At 41.9% G+C, this 26,900-nt stretch overlaps 1 protein-coding gene across 1 annotated transcript; it reads right to left on the bottom strand.

Annotated features, from left to right (window-relative positions):
* On the bottom strand, positions 1-26,269 carry LOC142185228 (histo-blood group ABO system transferase-like). The gene is made up of 7 exons (XM_075260520.1): positions 26,180-26,269; positions 20,998-21,076; positions 15,107-15,163; positions 14,642-14,689; positions 13,547-13,582; positions 2,849-2,983; positions 1-746 (listed from the first exon to the last, which is right to left on the bottom strand). Exons 1-7 carry the CDS (start codon positions 26,193-26,195, stop codon positions 14-16), a joined length of 1,104 nt encoding a protein of 367 aa, XP_075116621.1. The 5' UTR covers positions 26,196-26,269; the 3' UTR covers positions 1-13.
* Between the last annotated feature and the right edge of the window lie 631 nt (positions 26,270-26,900).

The following is a 26,900-nucleotide window of genomic DNA, read 5'->3' as shown; positions in this document are numbered from 1 at the left end:
CAATTAACCACCATCAACTATGGAATTTTAGTGTTGTTCTTCGATCTTCAGACAAAGCTCGTCTGTTCCGGATCGCGTTGTGATTTTTTGGAACAGCAACAAATCTTCTTCTCTTAAGGACTGCTGGAACCCCAAACCCGTTGTCCCAAAGATATTCAGGAGACAAAATTTTAGTTGGTTTGTGATAAAGGAAATATTTGTTCAGGTAGCTCTCGTCATGCCAGACGGCCTCAATATGGTTATTCTTGTCGGTCATCATCTCATTATGGCAAAAATTGGTCAACTTATAGACCTCTTCTACCTTACCACCAAAATATCCCCCCGCATAATAAAAATCTCCCTCATCAGGGGGAATATAAGCGGTAGACTCTTTCCTCCTCTCATATGTGAACTGCTGGCGGGTTGCACGATAGAAACCAGGATGTAAGGTGCCAAAAACATCACTGAGGATCTCCACCCCAACATCATCGCTGAACTTCATGTCCACATCTACGCACACCAAGTAGTCTACTTCGTTGATAAACCTTTGCCGGGAATAGTCTCGAATCATTTCCATGCGTCTCATGGATACTTCCTGCCATCTTTGGTAGCTGGGAACCTCTAAAAGCACAAGCTGTCTTCCTTCGGGGAGGGTGATATTTGTGATATCATTGGGGCGGTCTGTAAACACGTAGTAGTTGACCTTATGTCCCACCATGAAGAACTTTTCGGCCGTCTCAATAAAGGTCTGTACAAACACTGTGTACCTGAAATAGTAAATATTACATAATAGTCAGGACTTTAGATGACTTTCGGTGTGTGATGTTTTTACAAGAATTCATAGAGTAAACCTAGGTAAAATGTCAAATGACTTTACATATAATCTGTAAGGCTTAGTTCACATGGAGTTTTTTGGATCGGAACCTGAGGCGGCCTCCGCCTCAGGTGCCGATCCATAAAGCGTGTCGCAGAACTCAAAGTCAGTGCACGGCCCCGGCATCCAGCCGCTCACCCTCCTCCGGATTAGGCTCAATGAATGGGCTGAGTCCGGAAGAGGGTTTGTCTACAGGCCGAATCACTTGGTGACTCGGCCTGAAGAATGAACACTCCGGCTCCCGGAAAAAGCTCCTGCACGGTTCTCATTGATTTCAATGGGAGCTGTCTTTTTGGTCAGGGTTTTGAGGCAGATACAGTCTCAAAACCCTGACCAAAAAACTCCATGTGAACTAAGCTTAACACTGGTGGTCCATGAACATTGGCATCTCAGTCTCCCAAGTGATCACAGACTGAGTTATTCCATTCTCGGCCATGTTGTCCCTGCCTGACTATTAAATGGATTTACCTTTTTTTGTATTCTATTTTCTGTACATATTTATGGGGCTATGGGTATTTGCACCAATATCTCTTCCCCCGGGGCACATAATGGGAATGCCGACAGTGCACTGAATCCAGTGCACTGTCGCCTTTCTAGCAATATATAAAACCACATGTGCCCGAGGACATGAAAGGCCCTCTAAGTAGTGATCACTTATAAATATGAATAAAATAAGGCTTTGTTTGGAGTCTTCATAAACAATTATGTAATGGTCCCCTCAGTGCCCCCATAGTCAGTGTAATGGTCCTGTCACTGCCCCTGCATGTAGTATAATGCCCCCCACAGTGTCCTTCACATGTAATATAATGGCCTCCACATGTAAAATAACTCCCTCAGTGTCATATCAGCCCCCATGCAGTATAATGTCCCATAGTGGCCCCTCCATACAGTATAATGTCCTACAGTGGACGCTACATTAATAAAATTAAAAAATACCACATATATAGGGATTTTCCAACAATTTTGGGTTTGAGCAAATCCAAATTTTTCTAGGGCTCAGCCAAACCCCAAATTTTAGGGGGGTTCATCAACCATGAACTACAGTTATACTCTGGGTTCTCTTCAGACCCTCAGATTACAATAGTAGTTCATGGCTGACAAACCTCATAAACTGCAATTAGGGTGCATATCTCCAGGGATAGTTGGACGTACTCCGAGGGGTATGCATACCATACCGTGAGAACCAATGCTTTACAGCACTGCCATAACCATAGGCAGCAATAGTCTGAAGAAGACTCATTGATGTCTATGGGAGAATTATTAGACATGCTTTGAGCAGGGAGTGGGAGTAGATACAGTGTGCAATCATCATGATGTAATGAGGTGTCATCTATCAAGGTGTTATCTTCGATGATAATCCTGGCTGTTGTATCTGTGATGTAAATAATGTGACTTGTCAGAAAACCCCTACAGAATGTGTGTCAATCTATTAGGTTTAATGGCCAGAGTGAAAATTGCAGGATATCGTCTTTTAGAGAAACATTACTGTTTCAGCTCCCTCCCCCAAGGGAGCAACAGGGAAACTGTATATTGAGCCTTATCTGTAATACTATAATCTCAGTCTACTTTATCTGGACTTCTAGTACTACTACAGAGCCATCATTAACTTTAATACCTTCTAATAATAATGAAATGACTCTGCTCTCCCTGTCCCAGTCTATATGGCAAAGCTGACACATGAGCTACAGAAAATGGGAAGATAACCTAGTGTGTGCTTTGTAGGTGGAGCTTAAAGTTGGTGACATTACATACATAGTAGCCAACTGTCCTGAATTGTAGGATGCCGTACTCATCTGAAAAGAGTGCCTGGCTACAGAATACTGCCTAAAAGTGGGCAATCTTGCTCAATTTAAGGGTCCATTTGGGTCACCTATGTGTTTTACAGGGCCACCAAGTGCGGGAGGTATTATTATTTCAGGATGGCATACACCCTAGGGATCAGTTCCCCTGTAGATTACTGTGGCCCCCGACTCGTGTGTTATAAAACATACTTACTTTTTGATGGCAAACACAGTAATTCCTACGCGAACGTTTCTCTGATGAAATTGAGCATTCAGTATGTCGATATTGTAACTGCCTTCCCATACAATTGGTGCAAACCAGGGCGTCATCATCAGGACATCGGTCCGCCTTTAATATAAAAAAAAGAAAAGTAGTGAAAGTGGGCTAATAGAAAGTGTCAACAAGTTGCTGTTGATGGATCTGCCATTTTTATTGTGCTTTGATGGATAATGTTGCTTTACTGTAAACTGGGTTTGCATCTGTATCCTAAAATATTAATCTCAGGTTAAAGATGGCTGGTCTACTTGTTGATGGTTTCCATATGACACTTTTTGCTTATAGTTCAAGTTTTTGGTTTTTTTTCTCTAAAAAAAATGGGTTAGCACTGGTAATAAAGAATTATAATGGAGGTTTTGTATTAGACGTTCACGTAGCCAATCACTTTAACCCTTTAATGACGCACAGTAGATTGGTTGTTAAGGCTCAGCGACATCTTTCATATTTTCCATTTCCATCTTTCAAAACTCATAACTTTTTTTTTTTTTTTTTTTTTTATCTGTAGCAATGTGAGGGCTTTTTTTTACGTGGCGAGTTGTACTTTCATTTGGCACCATTTCGGGGTACAGATAATGGAGGTCCATGTTAAAATCCTACAATTCTATCATTTTTTGTGTTTTGTATTTACAGCCTTGACTTTGCCTTTTGACATGGCAGCTTTGTCCGGCGGGTCATTACATCACGGCGATACCAGATTTATATTAGTTTTATTTTTTTTTAACCCTTTTGTTAAAGAAATGGAATGTTTCTTACATCTTGTCCGGCTTATATTGATAAATTGCTTTTTAGCCATGTGTTAGCTTTTGTAGCTTTTGTGTATAGTCTTGCAGAAATTGAGCAACATCTGAGAAAGAAGAGAAGGCTATGTGTGCAGAATGCTTCAAGGTTATAAATGGCGCATTCCACAGATGAGGACTTTGTGTAATTATTTGCTTTGGTTTTATTGAAAGTCAATAATATCGTCATCCGGAGCGACTCCTTCATAGTGGAACATTCTGTACTAGAAGAATTCAGCTGCAACTTTTTTGCATGTTTATTACAGCCATGGCCATGCATGTGCATTGCTTTATCACATTGTCAGCTTTTGGATCACTATTGTCTGACGATTATTTTGAGACATTTTTTTATTTTTTAGATTTTTAAATTTTTTCATTATTTATTACAATTTTTATTTCTTTTATATGGTGCGAGCCCCAGACAATACTTTTTATAGTTATTTTTAAAGCGTACCAAAACTCTTGAACAACTGATATTTTTCTGCCAGTATTTGTGTCTAATACATTTTGTATTTTACTTTATTAATTTTAGCTCATTTCCATGAAATCCTAGTCGGAAATCCATTTTCTCTCCCTTCTTCCCTGTTCCCCTCTTCCTCGCAGTACATGGGACATGTTTGCTGATAAGTATGGGGGGGGGGGGGAGAGGGGCAGGTTTTCTGATACAGGTGGCGGGTACTTCAAATAGTTGTCTCAGGCCCAGGGGTGAACCTACCCCTTTTGCCGCCCGAGGCGAACGACAGAAAGCCGCCGCCCCCCCCCCGGGAGGAGGGGGCGGAGCGGAGGAGGCGTGGCAGACCGTGAAGGGGCAGGGCAAAGCAAAGGGGCTGGGCTTAGCAGAGTTCGCAGGCAGGGAAAGGACCTGCTCTCTGCCTGAGCGTGAGGGGAGGCTGCTGGAGCAGCGCTGCTTCAGTGGCCTCTCCAATCCACCGCTCGGTGCTAAGCCAGTCCAGGACAGCTTGTCCTGGACTGCCTTAGGTAAACCAAAATGCCGCCCTCCCTGGTGCCCTGACATAGCTGCTTAGGCCCCATTCACACGGGGCACGGGACCGTGTATTTTGGTCCTGATTTTGACGCGTCAGAATAGGACCAAAATGCGCCTGCTGCGACTGTCGCGGCTTATGACAGTCGCGGCTTCCCGCTCCAGAGTAGGCTGAAGTGAATGGGCCTAGTCCGGAAGGTGCTGTCGCGAGGTGGACGCCGTGGCTGAAGCAGTCGAGGAATCCGCCTCAAGAAAGGACAGCTCGCTTCTTTTTCCGCTAGCGGGAACAAACCGCTAGTGGAAAAAAGAACGCTAGCGGTCTGCATAGACCTCTATTGTGAGGGGGCGGATTTTGAGGAGAATTCAGCGCCAAAATCTGCCCCCTCTTGCCCTGTTTGAACAAGCCATCAGTGTTTATAATCTTTAGAACAGTGATCCTGGTGTCATATTAGCAATAAGATTCTTGGCTTTCATATGCCACCTGGCAGTTCTAGCTATAACCAACCCTGAGAGACCACCAATTGAAAACACATCCATTTCCATTGCTGACATCTTGGCACCAGATACCATAAGACATGGATTCCTTTATCGGTCAGAGATGTTTTGATAGATACCAATTAAAATCAGAGTAGGACTGGGAATGTCTAGGGCCTACCAGACCAGATTCTACGAGCCCACCATACTGCTGTGTACAAGAAGAAAAAAAAAAAAAAAAAAAAAAAATCATGTCACTTTCCCAACCTTTTTAGATTTATCATCATTTACACCACTTATGACCGTAACTTCCCTTTTTATTTTTTTTTACTGCCCCCCCCCTCCACACAGTATACTGCACCTTCATTAGCCCCCAAGCAGTAAGTGCCTCTTTACAGGCCCCATCCAGTAACTGACCCCCATAAAGTGACCTTAGGTTGCTACTAGCAGGTACCGGCCACTATTAAAAGGGTTGTCCAGGATAAAAGCTCATTCCTAAACACCTTCCCCACATCTACTCTCTAAATAACATAATTTATCAAAAATGTATATTTACCCATATCCCTGGGGCTGTCAACTGATCTTCCCGGGGACACTTAATGGTTATCCGGTGAAATCCGTTTCTACTACTTCCCCCGATACACTCAAACACACTTACCTCTCTTCCTTCCAGGCTTCTTCCTGTGGGACGGCTCCTCCCTGTTTTCTGACTGCCGGTGCGGGCTGTAGACCCAGCGCTGCTCTGTGCAGCCAATTATCCACCTCTACTGTGAATGCGTGGGGGCAACATCAGAGACCTGTGCGGTAGAGGTGGATTGTCGATCACAGAGAAGCACTGAGTCTATAACATGCGCCAGAAGTCAGAAAAAAAAAGGATGGGCCGTCCTGCAGTAGGAAGACTGGAAAGAAGACAGGCAAGTATGGCAACGTGAGGGGGTGGGCTGAGTTAGTTGAACCAATTAAACAAATTATGAATATGCCAGGAGCTCCCACAGACACTCAGAAATCACTGCAAAAGGTATTTTGGTGCATGTATTAACCCATTAATAGCACTAACAGTCCTTAAAAAAAATAAAATTGCCCAGAAAACCCTTTTAACTTGCCACTCCCCATTGCTGTCCATGGCCCCCTCTACTTCCAGAAACTGAGACAGGTGATTAATAAACTTCAGCTCAAAAAAAAAAAAAAATCACCAGGTCCAGAAGGCTTAAAAACCAAGTTTTACAAGACCTTTAAGGACATCTTAGCTCCCCTCACGACTGAGGTATTCACTGAGTGTCTTTCCTTCAGCACCCTGACAAATGAGGAGGTCTGCTCTGATCATCCTGTAAAATGGATAAGATCTAACCCATACTGAGAATTGCTGTCCCATAGTCAAGTCAAGTGGAAGGTTTCTTACCATACGAGGAGACAAGTGGGGTTGTGCATGTTCAACCCTGTAGTATTTCTTTAAAGGGATCCTATCATTCAGATGGAAATTTTTGTCCCTAACACGTCAGCATAGCCTTAAGAAAGGCTATCCGTCTCCTACCTTTAGAAGTCTTTGCGCCACTCTTCCGTAGAAATCCTTGTTTTCACCGGTATGCAAATAAGTTCTCTCGCAGCACTGGGGGTGGGCCCAAGCACTCAAACAGTATTGGGGGCGTCCCCAATGCTGCGAGAGAACTCTCCAGTGATGCCTCCATCTTCTTCGGGAACTTCCTCTTCCTGTGTCGTGTCTACTTCCAGCACAGGCGGTGAAACTTGTAGGCCTCAGGCCGAGCCGACTGCGTATGCCCACAGGCCACAAGAAAATGGCTGCTTACTTACTGTGTAAGCGGCCATTTTTCTTGTGGCCTCGGGCATGCGCAGTAGGCTCTGCCGAAGGTCCGCCTCCAGTGCTGTTAGAGAACTTATTTGCATACCAGCGAAAACTGGGATTTCTACGGAACGGTGGTGTGGAGAAGACATCTAAAGGTAAGAGACAAATAACTTTTCTTAAGGCTATTCCGACGTGTTAGGGACAAAAAATTCCATCTGAATGATGAGCTCCCTTTAAGATTGACATTGGAAACCTCTGAAAAGAGTGGGTTCCTCCATGGGTAGCATGAGGAGCCTGAAAGACATGGTTTCAGCTTTTCTTCAAGGAATGGGAGACAGTAGGGCAAATGAAAGATCTTGGCACACCACATGACTCCAGCACATTCTGGCTTATTCTGTCCTGATTCTGAAGGTCGTTTGATGGTGGGGTCTAGGAATGTTGGGGATCAGGACTCTGTTGAAGAAAGTTTTTGACAAGAGGGTTCTGTCGACTCATTTTCAGAGCCAATTAGTGCTCAAGGATTGCCCAATTCGGGATCTGGGGGTTGAGTTGAGACTTTTGAGTCTTGAAGGAAATGGGTTGTCCCCTGAAAGAGTGTGGAAATTTGCAGGAAAGCATGGAGCTTTATTGTCCCTTTAATACACAGGTGTAGAGTTCCTTCAGTTGGTCGGTCTCTCTTATGCGGTTCGGAAACATGGAGCATTCAGAAACCTGGGAGTTTGAGACTGGTGCAATTTATTGCTAGTTAGTCGGGTGGTTAGGTAGCACACGTATAAAAAAAACCAACAAAAAACTTGAGTCTTCAGTAGTTGATACCTTTTTTAATGGCTAACTAATAATGATGACAGATTACAACGTTTCAAAGCTCTCGGCTTCTTCAGGTATACCTAAGAACAATTTCTGAAGGCTGCATATTTATGTACAAGAGGGACACATAGGGATAGAATTCTAGGAGGGAGGGTAGAAGAAGGTTATTGGTTATATAACTAAACAATTCATCAGTTTGTAATGTTCTTATCAGTTCACAGAGTGTCTTTATGGCTGGCTGTCTCAGTTCAGCGATTTCTATAAGATGCCATGAAATATGCAGCCTTCAGAAATTGTTTTTAGATCTAGCTGAAGAAGAAGCCGAGAGCTTCGAAACGTTGTAATCTGTCATCAGTATTAGTTAGCCATTAAAAAAAGATCAACTACTGAAGACAAGTTTTTTTATTTTTTTTTTACCCACTGGCTAACACAGTACAAAAACAAACATTTTCCATGTGGAAAGCACAATAGAATCAATGCAGTGGAAAAATCTCCTGGTGGATGAGGTGGTTAGGAACATCCTTGGTGAGCTGGTGCTCTCTATGAGAAGTTTAGTACTGGCAGGACTTTTCTTTCGAGGAGGTTCTCCTTTACTTATCTTAGCCCATTAACAGGCTGGTGTGAACACTGTATAGATTTTGATTACTACAGAAGGATGTAGAGCCTGCAGGTGTTGAACTTGGGCCTTTATGTAAATTATATTGATGCAATTTGATTGTATAATCTTTTTATTTGAATAGTAGTTGTAGATAGTCAGGTGTATAGGCGTGTCAGCTATTTAGTTATAAGAGTATATTAGTCAGGTAGGGAGGGGAAATTCTGCTAATTATTTTCTTTAATGTAGACTTTGGACATTAGACCAGTGCCAGGGTTGAAATATCAAATAGTTTTCGCATTCTGAAATTATCAATGTGAGTGAAACTAGTCTGGGTGCTAGCCCAGGTGTCTACGTGGAAATAAACTACTGCACCTTCCTTGTCGAGAGTTAGTATACAAAAGTCTTTTATTCACCAAGGAAGGGGAAGGGGGATCTTGACTAGGTGCATCTTGCTCCTTTTCTCCTTAGGGGGTTTTTTGGTCAGGATTTTGAGGCCTTATTTGCCTCAAAATCCTGACCAAAAAGACGGCTCCCATTGAAATCAATGGGAGCCGGTCAGTTCTTTTTTTCCAGGAGCCATTTATTCCGGCTGAAGACACTCCCTCCTTACTAGGCCCATTCATTTGGGCCTAATCCAGAGCGGAGTGTGCGTGACTGGATGCTGGTGCACTGCACCGGCATCCAGTCGCAGCTACCCATATTTTGGTCTGGAACCTGAGGTGGCCTCCACCTCAGGTTCCGAACCAAAAAACCCTGTGTGAACTTACCCTTAACTGGTAAACAGGTTAAATTCTATCCTGCCTGTGTATAATGTGGTTAGGCTGGTTATGGTACTTCGGAAAACTGCAGAATCCCCACTATGGTGGATAAAGATTATTACATGGTTTGAAGCTTTACCATCCTTTTACTTTATTATTATGTACTATCCTTTTACTTTATTACTATAAATCATTCTTTTACATTATTATTACTATTATGCACCATCCTTTTACTTTATTATTATGCACCATCCTTTTACTTTATTATTATGCACCATCCTTTTACTTGATTATGCGCCATCCTTTTACTTTATTATTATTATTATTATTATTATTATGTGCCATCCTTTTTTTACTTTATTATTATGCGCCATCCTTTTACTTTATTCATATGAACCATCCTTTTACTTTATTACTATACACCATCCTTTTGTTTATATTTCATAGTATACTATTTTTTTACCCATGCACCTCTAGAAGCCTCTCTGGGTTTTATACCCATTGATAGTTACCGGTACCTCAGCTATTCAGTATACTTTATCTAGTGGTCACTCAGTCCTTCCATTGGATCTTTTCTTCCCTATTTTATAACTTACATAGAGTTGACTATAAATGTAACGGTGCTATATATTTATATATTTCACTTCTATCACGTCTGCCTATATTTTTGTACTTTTTCAGCAACTTTTGAAAAAGGCCTAGGTTTAGCCAAAACGTCACATTGTCACACTCCTTCCTCTCTACTGTTGTAGAGGTTGTTAATTTTTGGATATTACCAACTCTCTGTTCACATTATAACTACGTAGACACTATTGCAGTGATGGTGAACTTTTTAGAGACAGAGTGCCCAAACAGCAGCCCAAAACACATTAATCACAAAGTGCCAACACGGCAATTTAACCTTAATATTGTGCGGATCTACAATATAAATATCGAACGGGCCCCCCTACACACAGTACAATGTTCTCCACAGCGGCCCCCACACAGTATAATCCGTTCCATAGTGGCGCACACACAGTATAATCTGCTGCAAAGTGGCCTACACACAATATAATCAGTTCCACAACTGTGTGCCATAGGTTTGCCACCACGGCACTATTGTAACAACATTGTTACACAACATTCTGTGAAATCTTTGAGCACGAAATAAAATGCTTTTGTAAACTTACATCTTATATGTACAAGGCGCGTACAGCAGATTATAAGTTCATACGGCGGAAGAGATTTCCACTGTGTGGCTTTTTTGCGTGGCTAGCTGGGACGGGATGCCGATGCAGCACATCAGCATTCCATTGTGTTATCCCGCTCTTGACTAGGCCCGAATGAATGGGTCTAAGCAGGAGGGTGTCTCGAGCCGTGGATGCCGTAGCTGACTCGGCTGCGGAATCTGCGGGAAGATAGGGCATGTCGTATATTTTTCCTGCTAGCTGGTAAAAAAAAAAAAAAAAAAAAATCACTAGCAGAAAAAAAACTGCGAGTGACTCCCATTTAATGAATGGGAGGCATTTTTGCAGGCAGATTCTGCGTCATCCACAAGGCTCTCCATAATGCTGAACCTTACTAGATTTCCTCCCTCATCTCTGTCTACCATCCAACTGTGGTCTCCGTTCACTCAATGACCTAACACTTACATCCTCTATTATCAGAACCTCCCCCGCTCGTATACAAGACTTCTCCCGAGCTGCACCACTACTCTGGAATGCTCTACCCCGGACAATCAGATTAACTCCCAATTTCTACAGTTTCAAGCACAAACTAAAGACGCATCTTTTCAGACAAGCCTATCACAATTCCTAATGTAAACCCTTCCGTACTGTAATTAGAATCCCTAAAATGAACCCTCCTCTGTCCCTGCTCCCACATTACCCCACATGATAGGATTTCAGGGTAACTTTATATGTCCAGGCACCGTCTGCATATTAAAGGACACGACTGGTGACGGCTCATACAGTTTATGGTTTGTGTAATGACAGTCACCTCTATTACAAAGTTGTCTGAACACTGTATAAGCAATGCCACCCCTGCTACCTCTTGTGTCACCCCTCTACCTCATAGATTGTAAGCTCTTGTGAGCAGGGCCCTCAGTCCCATTGTGTGAAGTGACTATCTCTTTGTAATGTATCTTTTTGTCTATACTTGATCCCTACAAATTGTACAACGCTGCGGAATATGTTGGACCTATATAAATAAAAAAATATTATTATTTTGGATATCAGTGAAAAACCTGCTATTAGTTGCTATGGGATGAGGTACGGGGCCCTGGACAAAATATTGCATCGGGTCCACAAGCCTTTAGTTACGCCACTGAGGATAAGTAATGTAATGTATATACACAGTGACTGTACCAGCAGAATAGTGAGTGCAGCTCTGGAGTATAATACAGGATAAGTAATGTAATGTATGTACACAGTGACTGTACCAGCAGAATAGTGAGCGCAGCTCTGGGGTATAATACAGGATAAGTAATGTAATGTATGTACACAGTGACTGCACCAGCAGAATAGTGAGCGCAGCTCTGGAGTATAATACAGGATAAGTAATGTAATGTATGTACACAGTGACTGTACCAGCAGAATAGTGAGCGCAGTTCTGGAGTATAATACAGGATAAGTAATGTATGTACACAGTGACTGCACCAGCAGAATAGTGAGTGCAGTTCTGGAGTATAATACAGGATAAGTAATGTATGTACACAGTGACTGTACCAGCAGAATAGTGAGCGCAGTTCTGGAGTATAATACAGGATAAGTAATGTATGTACACAGTGACTGCACCAGCAGAATAGTGAGTGCAGCTCTGGAGTATAATACAGGATAAGTAATATATGTACACAGTGACTGCACCAGCAGAATAGTGAGTGCAGCTCTGGAGTATAATACAGGATAAGTAATGTAATGTATATAAACAGTGACTGCACCAGCAGAATAGTGAGTGCAGCTCTGGAGTATAATACAGGATAAGTAATGTAATGTATGTACACAGTGACTGCACCAGCAGAATAGTGAGCGCAGCTCTAGAGTATAATACAGGATAAGTAATGTAATGTATGTACCCAATGACTGTACCAGCAGAATAGTGAGTGCAGCTCTAGAGTATAATACAGGATAAGTAATGTAATGTATGTACACAGTGACTACACCAGCAGAATAGTGAGTGCAGCTGTGGAGTATAATACAGGATAAGTAATGTAATGTATGTACACAGTGACTACACCAGCAGAATAGTGAGCGCAGCTCTGGGGTATAATACAGGATAAGTAATGTAATGTATGTACACAGTGACTGTACCAGCAGAATAGTGAGTGCAGCTGTGGAGTATAATACAGGATAAGTAATGTAATGTATGTACACAGTGACTGCACCAGCAGAATAGTGAGCGCAGCTCTGGAGTATAATACAGAATAAGTAATGTAATGTATGTACATAGTGACTGTACCAGCAGAATAGTGAGCGCAGCTCTGGAGTATAATACAGGATAAGTAATGTAATGTACTGTATGTACACAGTGCCTGCACCAGCAGAATAGTGAGCGCAGCTCTGGAGTATAATACAGGATAAGTAATGTAATGTAATGTATGTACACAGTGACTGTACCAGCAGAATAGTGAGCGCAGCTCTGGGGTATAATACAGGATAAGTAATGTAATGTAATGTATGTACACAGTGACTGTACCAGCAGAATAGTGAGTGCAGCTCTGGAGTATAATACAGAATAAGTAATGTAATGTATGTACACAGTGACTGCACCAGCAGAATAGTGAGCGCAGCTCTGGAGTATAATACAGGATAAGTAATGTAATGTATGTACACAGTGACTGTACCAGCAGAATAGTGAGTGCAGCTCTGGAGTATAATACAGGATAAGTAATGTAATGTATGTACACAGTGACTGCACCAGCAGAATAGTGAGCGCAGCTCTGGAGTATAATACAGGATAAGTAATGTAATGTATGTACACAGTGACTGCACCAGCAGAATAGTGAGTGCAGCTCTGGAGTATAATACAGGATAAGTAATGTAATGTATGTACACAGTGACTGTACCAGCAGAATAGTGAGTGCAGCTCTGGAGTATAATACAGGATGTAACTCAGGATCAGTACAGGATAAGTAATGTAATGTATGTACACAGTGACTGTACCAGCAGAATAGTGAGCGCAGCTCTGGAGTATAATACAGGATAAGTAATGTAATGTATGTACACAGTGACTGTACCAGCAGAATAGTGAGTGCAGCTCTGGAGTATAATACAGGATAAGTAATGTAATGTATGTACACAGTGACTGTACCAGCAGAATAGTGAGTGCAGCTCTGGAGTATAATACAGGATAAGTAATGTAATGTATGTACACAGTGACTGTACCAGCAGAATAGTGAGTGCAGCTCTGGAGTATAATACAGGATGTAACTCAGAATCAGTATAATATATGAACACACTTACGGAGGATTCATGGTGTTTGGCTTTTCATACATCATTCTGTGAAAAAGAAAATATAAGTATATAGTTAATAATAGATTTGTAAAGTAATTCTAGTGTAACTTGACTACTGAACAGGAGGTTGTTAGTAGAGCTGGTCGGATCAGTTTGTACCGAGCCAAATTCCATCCAAATATTCCAAATTGTTCGGAATGGAGATTTGTTTCAGATGAACTAAAATAGCAGCTGCATTATACTCTGGAGTCGAGGAGGCACAAGAGGTAGCGGAAGGTGAGCATTATGGTGTTTTATGTTTGTCACCTCCCCTGGGCCTCCACCTATTATATTGTGGGGTCTGAAGAGATTATAGAGTATAATAATGACACGTTGTGTTTACTTTAGGGGGATATAAATGGGATGGATAGGTTTCCAGGAGCCCTATGAGTGTTCTATAGCAGGGGTCCACAACCACCGATACACGGACCAGGACTGGGTTGTTGGGGTTTTTTTTTGCCGGTCAGCAGGGAGAGGCGTCCGGTTGCCCTTAGTAGCCATGGCTCCCAGTACAGCACATTATGTAGGGTGGGTTGGCAATCCGGCTACAGTGCCATGGCTCCGGGCATAGCTCCTGGCAGGGACCTGCTCTACAGCGCTGTACACAGAGGTCCCACCACCAGGCCCCGATCTATAGTGCTAATATAGGTATAAAAGGGACAGAAAGTCTGCAGAGGAAAACTATTGACTTTCTGTGAAAAGTTCTGCGGAAAAAACGTGATGCGCTGCTGCCGCCGCAGGCTGTTCTCCATTGCTTATTAGCTGCTATGGCCATGTGGGGCCTTAAGCCTAAGGTGTGATTTGTACCAGACTTGTTCGACCCAAAATGAATCAGTAATTCGAGGTACTTAACTCAAACCAATCTTGAGAAGTTTGCCCATCTCTAGGTCTTAGTCTCTCAAAAAATTGGAAAAGGTTATTAGTAGCTGCCTCTAGGGGTCGGTCACACACTCACATATCATTATACTATAAGCATTATGTTCTATGGTCATTTGAAGGTTGACTCTTCTACCACATGTTAAGGGGGCACACTGCTGCTACTGTTTATTTTCAGCAAAATCTTACCTTTCGAGAGAATATTCCTTTAAGTGATCCAGCCGGGAGGTGTTTGTTCTAGTTTTGAGTATAGAAAAGAGAGCATTAAAGATGGGGCTAGACAAGTAAAAGAGTCTAAGCTGCAATACCAGACATAACCATAGGCAGGAGTGGCACTGTTCTAGGAAAAAGCAGGCCTTTATTTTCAGTGTGTTTCAGTGTCACCCTACCTCCTTCCCATAGATAGATAGATAGATAGATAGATAGATAGATAGATAGATAGATATTAGTATTAGATAGATATTAGTCTGCAGAGCTACAACTAATAGGGCATGATGGGAGTTGTAGTTTCACAAAAGCAGGAGAGCATAGACTCTCTTCACAAACTTAGATCTCCCATATAATGGAGAGGTGGTACATAGTAGAGAGGGCATTGTGTGGGTGGTAGGGCATCTACAAATGGATTCCAGAACATTGTGTAAACCAAATACTCACTGAGGATTGCAGAAAATGGCCACGTGAGAATGTATGCTGCGCCCCTTGACACTGAACCTAAAACAGCAAATGTTACAAATAAAGAAAAAACATGGATAACAGGGCTGATAACAGGGAGCAATAGGTTGTATTCACCTGCCCTACAGTCGGCCTCTTCCCTCCAGACATGGCTAATAACAGAAGGTAATAGACTGTATACACCTGTCCTACAGCCGGCCTCTCCTATAACCTTTGGGAGCCCCTGTTGACGCATAGAATTCTAGCTAAATATGTATTCTTTGTATATTTGGTGATGGGTCACTTGCTCTTGATGAATGGTTTGAGGACCTTGTTCCGTCTCTGTCTTAGCAGATTTTTCCAGCTACTCCTTTGTACGACCTTTCTCCAAAAACGTCCCTCTTTTGTATTCTGCCTAGCCCAAAGAATCTGCATCTTTTGTAAATCTTCTGTGAATTCTTCTATTGTGCCCGCCAGGTATAATACCGACATCTGCTTTGTAGAAATATTTCTATCTGTAGGTTTCACATTCTTTAGTATTTACACGCCTTTCTTCAACCTCACGGGCAAAAGAATGTAAAGGAGATCTGACGTGTGAAGGTGATGGGGGATAAAGGAATATTACTATGTATCCACTTGGTTTGACTTTGTCATCGTGCTGTCCAGCACATTTATCCCTTTATTTAGTATCCTAATACCTAGCGACAATCTATAGTGTTGTCCATTTGGCTTGACTTCATTACTATGTTATATATGATTTGTTGCGGTATATGGCATTTCTCTATACTTGTGATACTTACCCATGTATACTTTTATATACCCATCTTAGCCGAGACTCCAGTCTGATGGAATGTTGTCCTCCCTTGTGTATTCTTTTAAACATTGATGTATAAAGCTTTTGTACTTTGATTATATTTGGCTGCCCTAGCCACTTTGTTCTCGTTCTCTGGTTGTCCTTTTTTGGGGGATAGAGATTGACACAGCTGATTTGGTTTTCTGTCTCCCAGATGACAAGCTGGAAAGATTGCGTTCCCTGGTTGAACACTTGGCTGCGGCAAATAAGGCTACTTTGCATCTCCAAGAGGACTTGTTGGTTTGGCATACTTTTAATGGCAGGACTTTGTGCCAGAAGGAGGAGGTGTTTAATGCGGATATCTGCTTGTTTACAGATGCGGCCAGTGGTGAGGAGTTTGGGGCAATCTTTGGGGATGAGTGGAGGAGAAGGTAGTGGCCCGTGGCTTGGGTCAAGGCTGGATTGGTTAAGAACATGTCGCTGCTGCTTGAGCCGTTTCCTATTGTCTTGGGGGTGTAGTTATGGGGAGAGAGAATGGCAGACAGCAGGAGAGAATGGCAGTCAGTGGTTCAGGTTGTTAATGGACAGTCGTCTTCTTCCCTCCTGGTCCTTGATTTGCTTCGGAGGCTTGTGCACCTGTGTCTGCAACATAACATCTGGTTTAGGGCAAAGCATGTTCCCAGAGTGGAGAACAAGATGGCTGAGGCTGTCACATTCCAATTTCCAGGTATTTCGGCTCTTTCATCTGTTGGCTGGCAGGGAATGTTGGATCTGCCCAGCTACATTATGGATCCTGGTCGAGAACAGCTGCTAGAGCTCATTCTCGCTTCTGTATCGCAAGCTACATGGAGAGGCTAGCCATCTCTGGCAGAACAATACCCGCAGATGATGATGCTTTCCTGGCTTTTGCCTTGGAGTTTTTGTCTATGTTGAGGAAGAGATGAGTTTTGCATAACGTGGTGTTGCAGAAGTTGGCTGGAGGGGCCTTTATGTTAAAATTGTTTGGTGAAAGTGACATTACAAAACATTTTGTTGTTCGACAGGTATTGAAGGGGTGGTGGAAGAAGAGTTTTCTCAACTCTTCTTCCACCACCCCTTCAATACCTGTCACAAACAAATATCACAAACGATGCCTGTGATATTCCTTAGTTTGTTGGCGGTTCTGGAGGTAGTTTGCAGGGAGTCATTTCAGGTTCTGCTGTTTCGTGAAGCTTTCTTGCTTGCCTTTTTTGCTGTGCTGCTGGTGGGTGAGCTGGCAAGTCGCAGTGAATCAAAACCATGGGGTTTGTTGGACAAGGACATGATGATATCAGATGCGGAAATGAAGGGGTGCATTAGACAATCTAAAGAACACACGTTTGGGAGGGGTTGTTGGGTTACCGTTAGAGCCATTGGTTCTCTCTTCTGTCCGGTTAGTATTGTCCACGAAAGTGTGTCTCAGCACCCAACAAATGGTAACTTTTTGGTTCATGGTGATGGTTTGCTGTTGACTTAGTTTCCATTTTTGTCGATGTTCCGGTCATGCTTGGTGGAGCTCGGTTTGGAGCCCAGGGATTTTGGAATGCACTCCTTCCAGATCGGGGCGGCTACTACTGCAGATGCTTGCAGTCTGGGTGAGGATGCTGTTAAAAGACTGGGATGTTGGAAATCAATGAATCCTATATCCGCACAGATTTACTGACTCTGTAATACTTGTTTGTTCTATGATTTATTCACCCGGTTTGAGCCTTAGTCAGTCACCGTTTTTTGTTGATTTTCTCCTCTCTTTATTTCCAGGTCTTCCTTCGACATCTGTTTGGCTTATAGACCAATATTAGGCAGAACAGAGAGCTGGCATTGTTCGCATGGCATCTCTCTCGGACTTAGCGATGTTGAAGTACACTGGCGAGGCAGCCGAGGGCTGTGTTGGTGTCAGATTCTGCCTGAGATAGTGGCAGTAAGTTGTAGGTCTCCTGGCCTGGCTGTAGTTCTGATTCATGTCGGGGGGAATGACCTGGGCCAGGTCAAGTTAGCTGAACTGATAGTATTGATAAAACAGGACCTCCAGAGAGTTTATGATCTCTTTGGTCAAGTGGTCCTTGTATGGATGGAGATTGTGCCAAGGCTGCAGTGGCAGGGAACCTGGGACTGGGCGGCCATTAAAAATGCTTGCCGGGTGCTTAATGTCCGAGTCTCTAAGTTTGTCAGGTCCCTCGAGGGTTTGGTGGTAAGGCATAAGGAGCTGGAGGGGGATAATGCCAATTTATTGCTGAGAGATGGGGTGCATTTGAACCCCATTGGTAACAACATATTTTACCTCGGGATACCGGATGGTTTGGAGAGGGCTTTGGTTCTGTTGGGTGGGGTGGGTCGCAGGCAGGTGTAGGGGATACATTGCCAGCTCTGTGGCAGGATACCATGCCCCAGAAAATATGGGAAAGATGTTCCCAATTGCCTGCTGTCCTCCAGCGGTGACATTCGGGAAGAAGAACAAGGAGAAGAATTTGTACAGGAAAGGTTGTGGTTAAAAGTTTGGTTTACGGTTAAGCGGTTTTACAAAAGGTTCATAAAGCTGTGGCCTTAACCCACAAATAAAGGTGCGAGTATGTTTAGTTCAGGGAAGGTTGCGCAACATGGCACATAGGAGGTAATGGAAAAGTGGTAGGTCCAGTGAGCCATGGAGGGGGGGGGGGGGGGGAGATGGAAGAAATACAGGCCAGGAGAAGTATACGCTCCACTCATTCTGAACGTAAAAGTCGTTCAGGATGAGCACGTACAAACCAGCTCCCATTCACTTGAATGGGTGCCGGCATACGAGCGCTACCCATTGAAATCAATGGGAGGCTTTTTTTCCCCTATTGCTTTCAATGTGATACGCGCGTATGCTGGCACCCATTCAAGTCAATGGGAGCTGTTTTTTACCTGCTCATTCTGAACGACTTTTACATTCAGAATGAGCGGATCGTATACTCCGTGTGAGGCTTCCTAAAGGTGAATATATATGGTGTAAAACCTTATGCTGGTCAGAGGTGACGGTGATCGACTCACCAGCCTAAAATGACTGAGAACAGATATTAATAGACTGTATCCATCTACCCTACAGTCGGCCTCTCCTCTCCTGACATGGCTAATAATAGATTGTTTTCACCTGTCCTACAGCCGGCCTCTACACTGCTGATATGGCTAATAATAGATTGTTTTCACCTTGCTCTACAGTCGGCCTCGCCCCTCCTAACATGGCTGATAATAGACAGTAATAGATTGTATCCACCTGTCTTACAGTCGGCCTTTCCTCTCCTGACATCGCTGACAATAGGGAGCATTAGCTTGTATAGTAAAACTACAGAACAACTCATTTTTTCACTCTTGTGTCAGGGAGGGGAGGCTGTTTAGTGACCACTTCTGTAATATACTTTATTATCCTATGTAACTTCATGTTTAATATAGAACAGGCTGTAACCTTCTCCTTACAACCTTCTACCTGAGCTGTTACTAGAGAAAGTACACGGTTGTATTGAGAATATGCAGAGATGATGCATTTACCACAGTGGGGGATGGTCACATCAAATGGATGTAGCTTTGGGTTGTTTTTTTTTTACCACCTAGTAGAAATTCTCTGCTTTCGTCTTATGCAAATACAGAAGTCCTCGCTGTAACAGATATATCACTAGTGAAAACCGCAGTTGGGAATTTGACTATAGTATGAAGCTGTTCATGCCGCTGATATAATGCTGCAGATATAATCCCAGTTCTGGCTGTTTTTCTCACTAGTGAAGTCTCTAATTCTTTTACAGCACAGAATAGCTGAGAACCTTCTTATGTTACCAGATTAAAAAAAACAAAAAAAATAAATAAAAATCAGTCTGTAGTTATTATAAGCATTTACTCCTTCACATGGCTGTATCTCCGGTTATATAACCAGAGATACAGCCATGTGAAGGAGTAAATGCTTATAATAACTTTACAGACTGATTTGTTTTTTTTTTTTTAAATGTTGACCCCCTATCCCCGACACAATAATAAAAATAAATATAATGGGAGTAACACTATAAACACTCCACACAAGATGGACACTGTGTTATGTCGAGTCTGAGGGGGCATTGTTTATGGATCCATGAATTATGCTCTGCCCCCTTTAGGCTCCAAGCACACAGAGTTTTCTGGTGCACATTCTAATGTGAAATCTATGCGGGGGAAAAAAAAAAGCCCCTCCCATTGACTTCAATGGGTTCCGCGCGGAAAAAGGAACCCACTGAAGTCAATGGGAGGTGTTAGAGTTAAGTCCTCCATCTTTGTATTTTGTGAGCCATCTTGTAACCTTTTTCATATAAACTGTATACGTATGTCTGTTTAAAGTTCAAGAGGCCCTTTTGGGTGGTTAAGGAATGCTGTGTGGATGAATCCTTATCTTTGTCTATCTCAAGGGTCTCATCTTCTGAAGATGCAGCTGACTATTTGTATATCTCATCTCTTTTACTTGATGTATACACTTAGAGTGTGTAGAGTGTATATACTTAGAGTTTATGTAGCCTGTTCGTTATCTTCAAGGTTGGAATTGATTGGCACCAGCATGTAATCTTCTCTATCTTGTCATGATATATACATATAGACATAGTGTGAGATGTTAGTGCACACATAAGTATTTTGAAACTTTGTGTTTAAGGACAAAGTCCATCCTAGTATGGAAAGCTATAATGAGATGTAAATTACATTAGGCCTTTAGCCAATAGTCATGTGCCAGGTTTATGTTAAAACTGTACAATGTTATGTCATTGGAATAATCCAACCTACTTTTGTCTGTTTTGTATAAAACTGCCTCTTCGCACCATTAAAATTAGAACTCACTTGATACACTATCAGCTGTGTGTGTGTGTATTCTCCAGGCTAAAGGATGAGTGAGCTCATCCAGGCCTGTTATTTAATTTGGAGCTCTGCAACATACTCTATTATGGGGACCGCTTGATGTCTCTAACAGAGGCTTTATTTCCAAGCGGATTCTGCATCAGAATCCATGGCAGAAAACTCCATGTGCTTGGAGCCTTAGGACTACAATGTATCAGTTTTGCCTGGAGTGCACCGTAAAGTAAATTGCTCAACTCTCTCTCCTGCCACATGAACTCACCAGCAGTAGGACACCAGGATCAGGACAAACATGTAGGTGAGAAAGTAGAAACATTTCTTCCGCCAACTGCTTTTATCATCTGGAAGGAAAAAAAAACATTTGTGAGGATGATGGGAGTTGTGAGTGAGATCTTCACGTTCAACTGATTTTTATTTACAATGTTATAGTCTACTGATCTCCGCTAGTGTTAGTTGATGTCTGATGATGTCCGCTAGTGTTCGTTGATGTCTGATGATGTCTGCTAACGTCTACAGATGTCTGCTAATTTCTGCTAACGTCTACAGATGTCTGCTAATTTCTGCTGACGTCTACAGATGTCTGCTAATTTCTGCTGACGTCTACAGATGTCTGCTAACGTCTACAGATGTCTGCTGATGTTTGTATTAGGTGCTCTCACAGGGTTTGGCCTTCTATTGCGCGCATAAAATGGAACCCATTGAAGTCAATGGGAGTCTTATGCGAGTTATTGTGCCAGAATCAGCGCCACATTACTCCGTGTGAATGCCCCCTTAGCAGAGTCTTATACGACCGTAATGCTGTTGATCATCAACATACACTCCACAGATGCCCGTAAACTGCCGCACTCCCCATAGAGTTCTATGGGCGAGTCCGTGCAGTGCCATGAATTGCGGCCATTACAGACATGTTCTAAAAAGTGCGGACCTCGGTTGCGGCCCGGCACACCACGGATAAAATATCCGGTGGTGTTGAGTATAATGTGTCCACAAATGCTCCTCAATTGCGGACCATTTGCGGTCTTAAACTACGGTCGTGTAAGACCAGCCTTGTGGTTACCATGTTGCAGTGTAAAGCATGGAGTAGAAACAATGAAGCAGCGGAACCTGATTTCAGATTAGATAAAACCCCAGTAGACAATACAGCTTGGTTGGAGTCACTGATATAACGGTGTGCTAATGTAGCAGTGCCAAACAACTCATTTTTAGGAATTCCACTTGGTGGGTGGGGTCCGACCTCTGGTAATCCCATTCACCCTGAGGACCCTTTTGAAGTGAGGAAAATGTAATTTCTAGTTTATTTTACTGGTGTGGTCTTTGATTCCATTCACATACAAAGCTGTTTTCAAACTGGTTTTCCTGGGAAACAGACTACAGTATTAAGTCACCCCGTTGTCAGTCATGTGATGTAACAGCTTCTATATACAATATACTTCTGACTGTAGCTTTAGAGATCAATAGAAAGATATAGCATGAAGTATATAAGGGGGAAAACTTGGTCAGTGTGGACTTTGAGGCTCTGATGTGGTCTCCTCTGATGGCCTCAGAGCCCAGTCCCGTCTCCCTCCCATTTTACTGTACATTGTGTGATCATATAAGCGAGTCTGAAATGTGATCTCCATTTGGGATTGTAAATAAATTGTGCCGGATCTATCAGGTTCTGTTCATGCCAATGCCCGCCACTCATTCGATTGTCTCACGCTACACAAAGGGACCTTTGTTTATGAAAAATAAAGTTATAATTTCCTTAAAGGGACACTCCAAGCATAACTAACACACTGTGTAGTGTTCAGATGACTAGGGACATAATTATCTATTAGACCAGCGAAGATATAAGATAACCCACTAGACCACCAGGGATTATATCAACCACTAGAACACCAGGGATATTATTACCTATACACTAGTAAAGGTGTCATCCCTGTCTATTAGGTTAGGTTTTAACTACTAGATTCCCAGGTACATAATTACCCATAGGATATTATATAGTCCACTATATCACCAGGGATTAGACTAAACCCATAGGATATTATATAATGCACTATATCACCAGGGATTAGACTAAACCCATAGGATATTATATAATGCACTATATCACCAGGGATTAGACTAAACCCATAGGATATTATATAGTCCACTATATCACCAGGGATTAGACTAAACCCATAGGATATTATATAATCCACTATATCACCAGGGATTAGACTAAACCCATAGGATATTATATAGTCCACTATATCACCAGGGATTAGACTAAACCCATAGGATATTATATAGTCCACTATATCACCAGGGATTAGACTAAACCCATAGGATATTATATAATCCACTATATCACCAGGGATTAGACTAAACCCATAGGATATTATATAGTCCACTATATCACCAGGGATTAGACTAAACCCATAGGATATTATATAGTTCACTATATCACCAGGGATTAGACTAAACCCATAGGATATTATATAGTCCACTATATCACCAGGGATTAGACTAAACCCATAGGATATTATATAATCCACTATATCACCAGGGATTAGACTAAACCCATAGGATATTATATAATCCACTATATCACCAGGGATTAGACTAAACCCATAGGATATTATATAGTCCACTATATCACCAGGGATTAGACTAAACCCGTAGGATATTATATAGTCCACTATATCACCAGGGATTAGACTAAACCCATAGGATATTATATAGTCCACTATATCACCAGGGATTAGACTAACTACCAGAGCACCAGGGACATAATTAGACTAGTAAACGTACATAACACAATAGATCACCAGGGATTGTATTAACCACTAGATTCCAGGAACATAATTACCCATAGGATTAGTAAGGATGTTATATAACCCACTAGATTGTAGGGACATAATTTCCCATAAGACTAGTAAGGGTATTATGTAACATATTAGTCCACCAGGGATTGTATCAAGCACTGGCTCATAAAGGACATAATTATCCATTAGACTAGTAAACATACATTACACCAGGGATTGTATTAACCACTAGATTCCCAGGGATATAATTATCTAGTAATATATTCAGGATATTATATAATCCACAAGACTACCATGAATTCTATTAACCACTGGATTACCAGGGATGTTATTAGTAAGCCTTGAGGCTAATCGCTATCATTATTATTGTTGTATTACTACAATTATTATTAAAGGGATGTTGAGCCCAGAAGATTGTTGTGGACACTGCTAATTTACAGATAGGCTGAGTTTTTTGGTCAGGAATCCGCCTCAAAATCAGCCTCCAAAAAAGCTGTTGGAAGGCTTTTTTTGGAGGTGGATGCCTGACCAAAAAACTCCATGTGAACTCTGCCTTATAGAACAGCCCAGCTTGGCTCAGGGATTTCTGATAGGAAATATACAGCGAGGGGCATTTCTGAGTGGCCAGGTATCTGTCAGGTCATGTCTGTCACATCAACTAAGCCAAAATACGTTATTTATAGCGCCTTACAAAAGTCTTCACCCCCTTAATATAAATCTGTTTGTTTTACCCTACCAAGCTGGAAAACTGACTTGGTCTTATCTGTAGGGCGTGAAACCTAAAGCAGCATTGCATTGTGTGTCACCATTACTCATATAGGCTATGTGCAGCCCGCTATCTATGTGACCTTTCTGCCATTGTTCCCCTAATAGCTCGGAGTTCATGTCACATTTACACAAGCAGGTGTAACAGGTGAGTGATTTTTTTAAAGTAAATGTTAAAAATTAGAGATGAGCGAACACTGTTGGGATCAGCCGATCCGAACAGCACGCTCCCATAGAAATGAATGGAAGCACCTGTGACGCTGACTTTGCCGGCTGGCGTCACAGGTGCTTCCATTCATTTCTATGGGAGCGTGCTGTTTGGATCGGCTGATCCCAACAGTGTTCGCTCATCTCTATTAAAAATATGTTCAGCATTTTTTATTTATTTCCATGTCAAATATTTCTATCACACTTGGGTCCAAAAAATAAAGCAATACATTTTAAAAGAATAAATTTTTGGAATTTTTTTGCAAATTGGTTTCTATTTATAGGAATTGGTTTAACATAGAGATGAGCGAGTACTGTTGGGATCAGCCGATCCGAACAGCACGCTCCATAGAAATGAATGGATGCACCTGGTACTTCCGCTTTGACGGCTGGCCGGCCGCTTAACCCCCCCGCGTGCCGGCTACGTCCATTCATTTCTATGCGAGCGTGCTGTTCGGATCGGCTGATCCCAACAGTACTCGCTCATCTCTAGTTTAACAGAACGTTCGCGGCCCCTCTGTAATGCACATCTTCTATTTATTTATTTATTTATAAAGGAAAATCACAAATTAAATAAAATAAAAATGATTTGTATTTATATATAATCTATTTTATATAAAATAAAGAGCAGGTCATTTATAATAGGAAATAGGCCTAGAATGGCAGTAGAAGAGAATGTTCTTTGCGTCTCTCTAGATACAATTGTTTGTTAAAAATAAAGTGATTAAAAATGACAATAATAAAAAGGATTCCATAACGCTTAAAATGGTAAAATCGTACACTAAACATATATGTGCTCTAACGATATATGTGCTCTAAAGATATTATCTCTCTTATATATATTAACAATCCAGTCTGTCAGCAACTTGTATGGATGGAAAATGTCCTTTTATTGGAAAAAGCAGTAAATGGATGGAAAATGTCCTTTTATTGGAAAACTTTTTCCAATAAAAGGACATTTTCCATCCACGCAAGTTGCTGACAGACCAGATTGTTTTTCTATTGCAAACCCTTATGCCTGGAGAGGGGTTTCTGCCGTGCAATTTGTGGGATAATCCCCAGATTTGCTGGTGCTGCTGCAAATATATATATATATATATATATATATATATATATATATATATATATATATACATACACACACAGGTAGAATTTATAAATTGGGAAATGTAGCAGGGTTTATACTACAGCAGACAGCCCTCAGTAAGAATTTTGTATTTCTATAGCATAATATTTGCTGCGATCCGCTGGCTTCCATGCTATGAATCCTGCTGTTGTAGTGACTTTACATAGTCATGCTCTGTTTGTATCATAGTGACTTTACCTGTAATCCAGTATAAACACCCCCTGCGTAACAACCTCAGCTCTGCTACATGTGTGAGCTCCCCTACGTCTGCATGTACTAAATATACTAGATGTAACATGTACTAGATGTAATAGATGTACTCCATATAGATTTACTAGATGTACTATATGTAATAGATGTAACACATGTATTATATATACACTAGATGTAACACATGTACTAGATGTAATAGACATAACACATATAATAGATATACCGCATGAAACAGATGTACTAGACATAATAGATATAACCCATGTACTAAATGTGCTAGATATAATGCATGTAATAGATATACTAGATGTAATAGATATACTACATGTACTAGATGTACTTACATTTCTCCTGCTGCATTCTGGCAGGCTTGAGGCTCTGTAGTTGTGACTGCACTGCTGTGAGAACATGTACTGAGACACATCAGGTGTGGGGCCGTCTCCAGTTTCTGGCACAGGGTAACCCTACACCTGCAGTCTGATGCGTAATCTATTCACCTTTACTACAAGTGTTGTAAGGGGCCGGACACAATACACACAAACATCTTTTTGCTTTATTCTGTATGGAAATGGGTTTTCTCTGAATTGGCATCTTTTATCAAAACACTGGAAAATCTTTTATTCCAGCCCAAAATGTTCCTATGATGGAGGAGTTATGTCAGAGGTCACTGACCCCTCCCTGGTCTCTGGTGTGTTTGTCACTCCATTGCCCCCCTTCCCATCCACTATGCATTCCCAAAACAGAAGTGAAACAGGTGCTAAATAGAAGAGTCAAATTATAGCCTTAACATACACATATAGCATTACCACTCCCCTTTATGTAGTAAAATAAGGATAGAGACTCAGTGACCTGTAAATATCAGCACCGTATAGTAACCCCTTCAGACTGAGAACTACATTAATATTGTAATGCATCATCTATTGGAACAATTGTAAAGGTAATAGTCGTCCTCAGCTGGTGCATAAGCGTCCCCTCATGGATCCTCCTACTAATGTGCAGGTCAGTGCTAGGAAGATCAATTGGGCATTAATTGAAGTTACATAGTAGATGAGGTTGGATGAAGAC

This window comes from Leptodactylus fuscus, chromosome 11 (genome assembly GCF_031893055.1).
Source record: "Leptodactylus fuscus isolate aLepFus1 chromosome 11, aLepFus1.hap2, whole genome shotgun sequence".
Lineage (NCBI taxonomy): Eukaryota > Metazoa > Chordata > Amphibia > Anura > Leptodactylidae > Leptodactylus > Leptodactylus fuscus.
Note: the sequence above shows the minus strand (reverse complement) of the source record. Positions and strands in the feature narration are given on the sequence as shown.